The sequence below is a fragment of the Poecile atricapillus genome, chromosome 3 (genome assembly GCF_030490865.1).
Source record: "Poecile atricapillus isolate bPoeAtr1 chromosome 3, bPoeAtr1.hap1, whole genome shotgun sequence".
Classification (NCBI taxonomy): domain Eukaryota; kingdom Metazoa; phylum Chordata; class Aves; order Passeriformes; family Paridae; genus Poecile; species Poecile atricapillus.
The window spans coordinates 2,543,328-2,554,400 of record NC_081251.1 but is presented as its reverse complement, the minus strand read 5'-3'; the positions used below and the strand labels follow the sequence as shown (position 1 = coordinate 2,554,400).

At 42.8% G+C, this 11,073-nt stretch overlaps 1 protein-coding gene across 10 annotated transcripts in view; it reads right to left on the bottom strand.

Moving 5' to 3' along the window:
- The window catches only part of HMBOX1 (homeobox containing 1), a 116,949-nt gene that overhangs the window by 15,518 nt on the left and 90,358 nt on the right, over positions 1-11,073 (bottom strand). For 3 of the 10 annotated variants that reach the window (XM_058834211.1, XM_058834210.1, XM_058834216.1), the window contains 4 exons: positions 6,742-6,824; positions 4,451-4,546; positions 2,949-3,043; positions 2,686-2,787 (listed from right to left, as the gene is read on the bottom strand). In XM_058834211.1, the coding sequence (XP_058690194.1) occupies positions 2,686-2,787; positions 2,949-3,043; positions 4,451-4,546; positions 6,742-6,824 (376 nt within the window). Of the gene's footprint in view, positions 1-1,968; positions 2,050-2,685; positions 2,788-2,948; positions 3,044-4,450; positions 4,547-6,741; positions 6,825-11,073 lie in introns of all 10 variants that reach the window. The other 7 variants (XM_058834218.1, XM_058834219.1, XM_058834212.1 and 4 more) reach the window with 7 other exon arrangements.

The following is an 11,073-nucleotide window of genomic DNA, read 5'->3' as shown; positions in this document are numbered from 1 at the left end:
AAAGACAGAAGTGATACACCAGGTTGAGTCAGGAAAGCAAATTAAGACAGGAATCACTGGGCACGGCACAGGTCCATGCTTATTGTTGGAATATTCTGGGCACCCAATTTAGGTCATTCCTGGCCATGGAAGGTCCCTTCCAACCCAAACCATTCTGGGGTTCTCTGATTCTATTCCATGCCACAACAGAAGTCAGAAAGGCAGAGAAAAAAAGGCATCCCAAGGGAAGAGGTTTCCTCATGAGAAGAAACTAAACAGAGTGAAGGCCTCCAGTTTGGGGAAGAAATGGCTGATGGTTGATATGAGAAATGTTTATTACAAATAATTGGAAAATAAGAGGACAATTGTCCATGTTTTTTGATGATTTAGTAATCAAGGACACTCGCTGGAATGATAATGTGATCCAAGGCAGCAGTGGGAAGCACTGCTCACTTAGCACAGTTCAGTTCAGGATTCACTGATTTTTACACCAGACAAAAGTAAAAATGGCTTTAAAAGGCAGGGGTTTGACAAATCCAGGGAAAATTAGTCTGCTAGAAATCATGGAAACTCAGGAAGACTTAAAACTACTGACTTCCAGAAGCTGGAAGCTATTAGAATGAAATAATTCTATGTATATTAGAGAAGTACTTTAACTGGAACTGTTGACCAGAACCATGACACAAGCCCAACCCTTGGTCCAAGTCAGCATCCTACGAAAACATTAAATTCACACAGATACAGGGGAAAAGATGCTGGAAAAATCTTTGAATGATAAGAAAACCAGTGACTGAAGGGTACTGGAACCACCATAAATCAAGTAAGGAATTTTGGGAAAAATCTTGGTGCTTTCCCCTCTTTAAAACAGGGTACTCATAGTTATCCCCCTGTGATCTTGGATTTTTAAATAATTATCATTTAGAGAAAGCAAATGATAAACATTTATCAGTCTCCCAAGAGCCTTCAAGTGATGAACTTGTGTGATTTACAATTTAAAATGTGCATAAAGCATTTTTAAATGAAGATGATGGGTGGCAAATGCTGAGGAGGACAAAAAAAAAAAAAAAAAAGGAAAAAGAAAAAACAGGTTTTGGTAAAATCCTGAGGTTATTTAGAAGGATTCATTCATTTACCACAAGGATCTGGTAAATGTTAGGGCCTCTCAGAAATCTTTATCATGGCACAAATACAGTGCCCTAAAATCTGGGGTTTTAGGTACTTCATTAGTATTTAGATGAACTTTGTGTTTTTAAAATTTATTAGAGTTTAAGTGTTGCTGTAGAAAACACAGTTTCTGGGTTTAGCAGCTGAGGGATGTTAAATGGTCATTGGGAGAATCTGCCATTTAATCTGCTTTGCTGCTAACGACTAATTACACCTCGTAGAGGAGCCCAGATTACTGAGAAATGCCATTTCTAAGGCCTCTAAACAAAGATCTTTAAATTTTAATAACCAATTTATTTCTCTTTTTGAAGTATGCTGGTTAATGCACAGAAGAAAAACGTAGTTTGGGAGTCTACATCACACTCCACCTCAGTATTCTGGTCCTGTATCTGTCTGACAGGGAATTTTCTGGGCTTGGCAGTGGTTCCTAAATATTTTACAGCAGTCACAGAGCAGTTTCTCATCACTGAGAGCCAGAAAAGTTGGTGCCACCAAATCTGCTGGTGCTGACCTATAAAAAGGGTCTCAATCCCCATCAGGAGCAGAGCAGCTGGGGATGCCTCTGCCAGGGACCTGCTGAACTGGGCCAGAGCCAAGTGTGCCAGGGACTCATTCCAGGCCACTCAGCTGCTGTTCCACTCCAGCAGCAGCCTTTGGAGAGGGAGAACTCCCAGCCTCTCCCAGAACAGGCAGTGAAAAGTGATCCAGCACAGAAAGATCTCCTCTCAAAAGCAGGTGAGTGAACTGGTGGAGTCACTGGTGCCAAGCACACACGGCCCTGGGGGTTTGGCCAACACTGGGATAACTGGGAAAGGGATGCAATACCTGTCAGGAAGGTGAGTGAAGGAAGGGTCACCAACTTTAGGGTAGGTGAGGGCTCAGAGTGCGGGAAAGGGTATTCTTTTGCTAGAGAATTTAAAAAAGAAGTTGCTGTCAAGAGTTAAAAACAACCAAGAAAAAGAGAGAACAGGAAAGAATAAAAACGCAAACAAACAAAAACAAATGAACAAAGAAAAAAAGACAGATAATATGTAAACAATCCAAATAGTGGCACACTGTTGCAGAACAATATGGAATAGGCCAATTAAAGGTCAGAGTTTAGTTAATCAAATCCTTTCCCCCCCACCCTTCATCCTTTGTCTGTCAGTGTCAAAGGGGTGATCCCAAGAAGCTCCTGAAAGGTTCTCCCACGGAACAGAGGGAGCTCAGGACCTTCCAGGAGGGCGCTCAGAATCCTGCTGGGAAAGGCTGGCACAAGGAATTCTGAAGGCTCCTGGGCAGGGACCCTCCCTCCTGCTCATGTCTGCAGGTGTGGCCCTGGCCTTTTCTTGCAGAAAGAAATCAGAGGTGCAAGAGGTGCCCAGTTCTTCGGGGACAATTTCTGGGGACACACAAGACTGTGAAAGACCTGTCCATCCCTTCCTGAGGGAGGGGAACTCAGAGTGTGGGGAAGGAGAGAGTGAGTATGGCAGGGCTCTGGCTGAGGTGAGGCTCTCCTGCTGTGTCCCAGACATTGTGTGTGGTGTGAGGGGTGTAACTTGCTTGTTTGGAGCAGTTCCTCCTGTCTTCTTCTACCTTCTCTGCTTCTCTGCCTCCCTCGGAACATCGTCCCTCCTCCTCTCCGTTGCGGACTTGCCAAGTGTCCTGTTGTGAGGCAACAAATCCATGTGGGTGAATAATGGAGTCTCACCCTTTCCCCATCACAACAACACAAAAGCCAAACAAAACAGGATTTTCCAGAGGCAAAAGGGCCTTTTAAGGTGTTTGAGCTCTCCCTGTTTGGGCCACGAGGCTCCGGTGCTCACCTGCTCCGAGTAATCGTTGCCGTCCACGTCGTCGCTGTTGGAATGACCTCCTGGACTCTGTACATCTATTCCATGGCTCTCCAGGATTGCTGCTTCTTCGAAAAAAGCAAATGGATCCCTCATTTATCTGATGCATTGGAGTAGTTAAAGCAACTGGGCTTTTTTTTTATTTTTCCTTTTTCAGGAAATTAGAATAACTGGAGGAACAGGGTTAGTTCTTAGCCCCTTCCTCTTCACTCTCCAACATTTGGGAAGGCAACACAGGTGTAAACACTGGTTTGCCTGAAAACCTTCCCTGCCAACTTGTCTGTGAGTAAAAACCCCTGTTATCCAGGCAGTCCTACACAGAAATCAGTGTAATTTCTAAGGTACTGGAGTGGCAAAGGCATTCCCTGTAAATCTTCCCCCATAGTTTGGACTGGCCAGGACTCGAGGGGGTGGGCAGTGCCTGAAAACAGATGGGAGAAATTTCTGAAAGCACTTCAGGGATTTGAAAACACAAAAATCCAGCTTCCAGTAGAATCCATACATCTAAAGCTCCCTTTGGTTCTTTTTAATTTATTTCCAAACCTCCTCCCCAAACACTAAACTCCACCCGCCTTAGACTGAGTTTGCTTTATTCCCCCATCCCTTTGAGAAGCCATTTTTACTTGCAGAAAAATAAATTTAGTTAAACTTCAGCAATGTGTTAAATGATATAATAAGAAGGTTTTTTTCTTATTCAGAAATAAGGCAAAATAGTGGAACATTTGAAATAATTAAAAATACTGGAAATAAGCAGATATGGATGTCTGTTCACCCATGTGTTGCAAAAGTAATTCCTCATATCTAAGTAAGAGCATCACATTTTTTATGAATGGCAGGAGTTTGTTGAATCCAGGCCACTGAGGTGATTTATTCTCCCTAGAATGTCTTACCCACACCAGAGAGTCTCCTTCCCACAAGTTCAGAGTCACTTTTGATTTCCTTATTATCAGCTAAGAACCCACAGGGTTAACTCTGAAGTGACTTTTGTTTTTTCCTGATCATCAACAAAAAATATGGCTTTTTTCCACTCACTTGTCCTTGGACAAAACCTTGGAAAGCTGTCAGGGGCAGAGGTATAACCAGGATAAACACCACACTAAGTTTGTGATCCTGCCAACATCTCTATCTCCTTTATTTATAATTTCGAGGTTTCATTTCAGATTTGAGTTTGGATACTCAAAGGAGGGAAAATGCAACTCTGCTTCCACCTATAAAATTCTCATTTTGCTTTTTAAAGCTGATCTTCCAGTAAAACTTTGTAACTGCATCCCTTTTCCAGCACTGATGACAGAATTCTACAAATTATACGTATTTCACAAAAAATCTGGAACAGCGAGGGGCTCATTTTCATAATTCCTCCACATTTCTCCTGAGGCTGTCAGCACCTCTGGTGTTTTCACTAATTTATTCTTACGTAATTGCCACCTCTCCTGAGCAAACCCCAAGCCCTGCAGGCAGGCTCTGTGATACATTACCGATATTGGCTCTTCTCTTGATCTCCTTCCTCCTGTTGGCAAACCAGTTGTACACTTTGAGGGAGGTAACTCGCTCCAAATCCGACAACTTTTTACCTAGGAAAGCAACAGAAGGGAAAAATAATATTTCAGTGGTGTTACTGGGTTCCAGAGAAGCTGTGGCTGCCACATCCCTGGGAAGTGTCTAAGAACAGCTTGGACAAGAATTGGAGCAACCTGAGACAGTGGAAGGTGTCCCTGTCCCTGTCCCTGTCCTGGGATTGGAACTTTAGATGAGATTTGAGGTCCCTGCTCACCCAAACAGCTCTGGGATTCTGTGGGATAAACCCCTGAAACACAGAGAGCACTGGCAAGGTATAGTAACTGAGAAAAAAGTGAACTTTATGTGGATCAAATTCCTGTGTTCAGGTGCTGAGGCACTAACTACCACACATCTTCTTTTCTTCTGCTTTTTAAAAATCTGAAATACAGGGATTTCTTTCAACCAATTCAATCCAGAGCCATGGGAGAATGAAGGGCTGCTTTTCCAGTTCCAGTACAGATCTGAGATTCCAAAAACTGCAATTCCTGCCACAAACCCCACCCCTGGGGCTCCTCCTCTTACTCTGTGTCACCAGGGTACAGTTCATGGTTTTATACAGCAGCAAAATGAATGAAGAGGTTTTGTGTCACCCTTGCAATCTGCTTTCCTTTCTCTCAGCCCCATCACACTCTCCCAGCTGTGCCAGGACACTCAGGATCTTTTGGGAGAACAGAGGTGGATGCTGGAAACCAGATCACTGGATTTTTACACCTAAACCAACAAAAAAAAATCCTCAAAAACCATAAGGCAGCTACAGAAAACTATGTCTTTATCTGGTCATCAGTATAAATAAGGGAAGTCTGGAGGAATTCAGTATTCCAAGGACATTCTGGAAACCTCTTCTGTTGCTCTTGACCCTATACAAAATATTCTCCATATCTGCATCCTCAGACCTCTGCAGGCTCCACAGGGTTGAGCCCCCCTGCTTCTGACTCCTTCTCAAAGTTTATTTATTCAGCATACAAAAAAAAAACCCATGTAATTGCAGCAATCTGCACACCTAAATAAGTTAGGAGAGATGAGACATGTGAAAGAAAGAAAACTCTGGGAATTGATAGCCTGGATGCTGCTGAATGCATCAGCACCACTGGCAGTATTTTACTGCTCCCTGACACTGCCTTGCAGCACTTTGTTCCAGGTTGCTCCACAAACCAGCAGCAGAGCCAGGAATCAAATCCTCAGCTCTCTGGTCCTCTTCCTGATGGATTTTTCAGGGAAAATTTCAGCAGGTATTAGGGAAAAAGTACTTTGGTGTGAGAGTGCTCAATGTTGTGGAACAGAGGCCTGGAGGTGGGAAAAGCTCTGGTTTTGGAGATACTGAAAACTGAACAATCTCACCTAAACTGATCCTGCCTCACCAGATGAACCCCAAAGGTCATTTCCATTCTAAACTGGTCTGACCCTGTGCTATCCTGTGACAGTCCCAGCTCTCCACAACCCCCTGAAAGGATAACAAGGTGGGGATTCATCTTCTCTCCCAAGGAACAGGGACAGGACAAGAGGAAACGGCCTCAAGCTGCACCAGAGGAGGTTCAGGTTGGATATTGGGAGGAATTCCTGCCTGGAAAGGGCTGTCCAGCCCTGGCACAGCTGCCCAGGGCAGTGGTGCAGTCCCCATCCCTGGAGGGATTTAAAAGCCCTGTGGATGTGGCACTTGGGGACACAGATCTGTGGTGGCCTTGGCACTGCTGGGGATGGTTGGACTCAACGATCCCAGAGGCTTTTCCATCCTAAATAATTTTGTGATTCCATGTGCATGAGTCATGCCTTAGTTGCCTCCTCATTAATTTTTTTTTTCTGGTTGTATGAAATCTAAATATATCCAAAACACAAGTTCTGAAATCTATGTAAATGTTTGGTTAGCAAAACTAAGCAAAGGCAGGTGCATCCACTAACACTACACTGAATATTCATGCTCCTCTCCCAAGTATAACTTCTCCAGAAACAGGGAAAATGCAACTTGTTGACCTAAAGATAAGGTTCTCCGTTAACACTCAGGTTCTAATATCAGATCTCTCGCTGGAAGCTGTAAAACACCCAAAAACAGGAGAGCAGAGCTCTTTCCTCCTCCAAAAACCTCATTTATCAGTCAAAGGCTGATGACCTTGGAGGTATTTTTCAACCCAAATGATTCTGCAAGCATCAGTCTGAGAACTCAAGGTGCTGAAACCTCTTTGTTTTTGGGAAGGGCCCCCCAGCAGCTCCTCACCTGGTTTTTGTATAACTGCGTTACAGGCGTTGGCAATTTCTTCTCTCTTTGCCTCGTCGGGATATTGATTCTCATTGAAGTAACTGCAAAAGGGGAAAAAAAACCAGGTTTTTTTCTTAAGAAATCAGAGCATGAAGGTTCCAAAGCAGCTCCACTAAAAGGCGTCAGCTGCTGATTGATGCATCACTCCTCCAGAGGTACCAGACACAGTGAATTTTAAGGATAAAGTAACATCAGCCTGCACTTATGTCCACATGGAATAAAGGAAAACTTCCCAAATCCCTCAGAAAAATGAACATTATCTCAGCATTTGGAATATTCTACTAGGACACCCAAAAATGCAGGCAACTCCACTGATATCAGTGAGTAAGATTGTCAAGTGAAGCATCATCTCCAAGACACCACAGGCCTTTGACTTTATTATCATTTATTTATTATTTATCCCCTGACACAGCTTAGGTAGAAGGAACTGTTTAACATTTATTTTGATCCCTGTTCATATATATTTGTTAAGATATACACATCCATACATACTTTTAACATCTATATTATACAAAACCTCACAAATGGTGCAGAGACAGGTATGGTGTGGAGATGCTGTGAAATTACAAAGGACAATTTCTACAGTCAGATTATTTTTTTAAAACCACAATTTAAAATTTTTCAATGTTCCTCAGAACGACACACTGAGTACAGCACGTTTCTAACAGCATTTTTTCCAGAATATTTGTGGGTTTTTTTGTACTTTATATGCAGTAAACATCCTATAAAAGTTAAAACTGTTTCTTCTTTTACCTCATTGAACCACTCTGCAAATTTTAATGAACTGATTTACATTCTGCAGAGCTTATCAGATCTGCATTAAAACCAACAAAATGTCCTGTTTACTTCAATGGACTCTGCTAATCACACCACAAGCAGGGACTACCACTGTTTTTTCTGTAGATTATCCATAATATATAATCCTAGGATTTCCTTTATCAACTTTGATCAAGCAGCAGGTCTGGCTGTTGGACAGCTGCTCTGGATTTGAAAATAAGATATGTACTTCCTTAACTGTAGATCAATTGGTAGTAGGAGATTCAGGCATATTGAGGCAATTATTATTTTCCATTATTCACTGAGTGGATTGGCCCCAGCTACTTTCTATGGAAATCCAGATTCTGTTCCATACAGGAATTGTTTCTGTGCAAACTTTGAACGCTCAGGCTGAATTTTAGGTGCCATTACCTCATCCCCCTGTTCACAGAGTCATTTACAGCCACAGCCATGCCCAAAATGGGGTCCCTATTTCAAAGTTGTTGCTCAGTGAGCAAGAGAAATCACACATCAGCTCAGAGAGTTGCACCATTCATGGACTTCCAGGTGATCTGCTGGAAGAGAGCAAATGGAACCATAGGAATGCCTCAATCTTCTCTAAAAAAAGGGCAGCTCTGCCTTAAACTTAGGTTCAAGTGTTGGAAAAGTTGGGAGTTTGCCAGCCAACACTTCTAGTATTAGAATGAACTTAATTGCTGGAATTAAGGTGACTGAGGAATCAAAGGAGGAGCTCCCTGACACAGGATTGGTGTCTTTGCTCATCTTTATGAGAATTTAGAATGAACATCACGCCCTCTGGATGTGGCAATTTTTAAAGTGTATTCTCCCCTCTCCCATGTCCATCCCCTTTCTGTGATTCCAGCCTTTGAAGTGATGTGTGCAAATTTCTGCTCAAAGGGGTCGTGTTCTGTACAAAGGTGCATTTCTGGGGACTGGAGAACTTGGAAAACAGCAGAAAACGCTTTTTCCAGTAGTTAGTGATGGAAGCAGAAGCTGAGGATCCCAGTTCAACAGCCCCATGACAATATTTCGGCTCTCCCACCTGCAGAGCACTGCCCTCTGCCCAGAGCCAAGAATCATTTCCTCTTTGAAGCACCCTGAGATAAAGGAGCATCGAGAGATCACAGCTGAAAACTGCTGCTCTGTTATTTACATGAACAGACTGCCTGCCCTGGAGTCCCAACCAGCAATCCAGGTCAGCACCACATGTACAAAAATCAACATTTATGGAAGAAATATTACAAATACCTAAAATTATCAATCAGGGTGTCCTTGAACTGCCCATTCTTGTTGATGCAAGAAACTGAGACGCTAATTAAAGCAGCAAAGACAACACCAGAGCCACCAGTGACCCTTTTCTTGTCACCTAACTCGACACTGTCCCTCTACCAAGCCTCAGCCAGGCTTTTGCTGCCTCCCACAAATAACAAAAATACTTCCTACCAACAACAAAACTTCAGCCCATGCTTACAGTTCTCTGTGATAACAGGAAATCTCCCTGTGATGGAGCAAACTTCCAGAAATGGACAATGGATGAGACACCTCTTCTAGCAAAGGAAGGAGTTCTGTGTATTCCAATCATTTCTGTGATTCAGAAACTGCTGAAACAGTAATTCTTATCTCTAAACATTTTACAACTGAGCTATAAACAATTCATCTGCCTGACATTTTTCATCATTCTGAAACGTTTCCTTAAATTCAAACAGGAATTTCTGATCTTTTCATGTAAAATGTCTAAAAATGTCTACAAGAAAAGTGATTCTCACTAGAAAATGTGAGATTCTTCTCATACCAAATCTCCAATTTATGAAAAAGCATAAAAAATCTCAGTGAGTTGTCACAGAGCTATCCTGGTAATTTTTGTGGGGATCACAAAGCTAAGTGGGTACCAGCTGGAAGGGGAACTCCTGGAGCAGTTAAAACTCTGTTTCTGCAGTTGACAATAATTTTAGAACCTGCCTGTTCTTCCCCCTGCTGGATCCTCATTAAAGATGTGACTTCTCCCACACATTCCACCTCCCTATAAACTTGGCCAGCCCTCAACTTGAGCGCCCCAAAACTGAATCTTCTCCTCAGAACTGAATCCCAGGATGGTGTGGGGTGAAAGGAACCTTAAAGATAATTCAGTTCCAACATCCATCCATGGGCAGGAACAACTTCCACTATCCCAGGCTGCTCCAACCCAATCTTGGACACTTCCAAGGATCCAGGGGCAGCCACAGCTTCTTCTGGGCAACCTGTGCCACCCTCCCAGGGAAGAATTTCTTCCCCAAATCCAACCTAAATCTACCCCCCCTTCAGCTTAAGGCCATTCTTGAGCCCATACTGTTCCTCTCCAGGACCACACGGTGCTTTCATTGTCTGAAGGAGTGCAAGCTGCTTTATCAGAGCTCAAACCCTGAAAGGAAAAAGTCTCACAGCTCCAGCTAACCCAAAATATCCAACCCTAATTGCTGATTTTCCTCCTCAGCCTCCAACTTCCCTGTGCATAAACTCTACCAACACATCACACCTCATCCCCATCCCATCAAGGTCTTGAGGCTGACACACCACGCCACAAAACACAACATTTAAAACCTCCAACCATGTGGCACTTGGGGACATGGCTTAGTGATGAACACAATGCTGCTTGATGGTTGGACTTGATGATCTTAAAGGTCTTTTGCACCCCTAATGACTCTGTGGTTATATGATTCCTGAAAAGTAGATGAGAATAATTAAGTTTTCAAGATAGGGAAGGAAAAAAATTCAAGACTTCATCACTGACTATTTTGTTTTCTCATACAGAAGTTGTGAAAACACTCTGACTTTTTTGGACTACAGTTCTTTTTGCAGTAAATTAATTATTCTGCCTCTAGTTCTGTTTCTTATCAGCCAGGTACACAGGGAAAGAATGCAGGATGTCTAAAATTCCCTTCACAGCCACAAACCTGTTCACAGTCTGAAAAGTCTCTGAAAGCTACACATGAAAAATATGAAGCAATATGAACTTAAAAGGAAAGAAAAAAAGAAAAGGAGCAGGCACAAGTAACTCCTGCAAAGGCACACTGCTTTCTAGACAAAGGGCAGCTGTCAGCTGAATACCTTCCATGAAGAAACCAAATGATCTCTTTTGTAGAAAATGACAGTGGAGGATTAAAATGAAAAGTGGCCAAATAATTTACATGAGATGAGAATCCATATGATGGTAAAGAATGTAGATATCCTTGAAGCCGTTTCATTTCAATAACACTGAAGCCTAGAAAAATTGCAGATTCAGAGAAACCCTCTTTCTTTCAGGGATAATGTGCTTAGGACAATGATGGAGAGGGAATCCATCTCAGCCCAGGGCTCTGTAATGGAAGGAGAAGCCTCCCCCCGGCTCTTTACCAAGGTGCCCCTCTCTGAATTCCTGCAATAGCTGCCAATCTTTTTTTTTTTCTTTTTTTTTCCCCTTCTGTTCTCGAGGCTGAGATATCAGATGCATTAAGCAATGCCTCAGTAGTGTTCCTGATAATCCACAGTGGAAGTTTT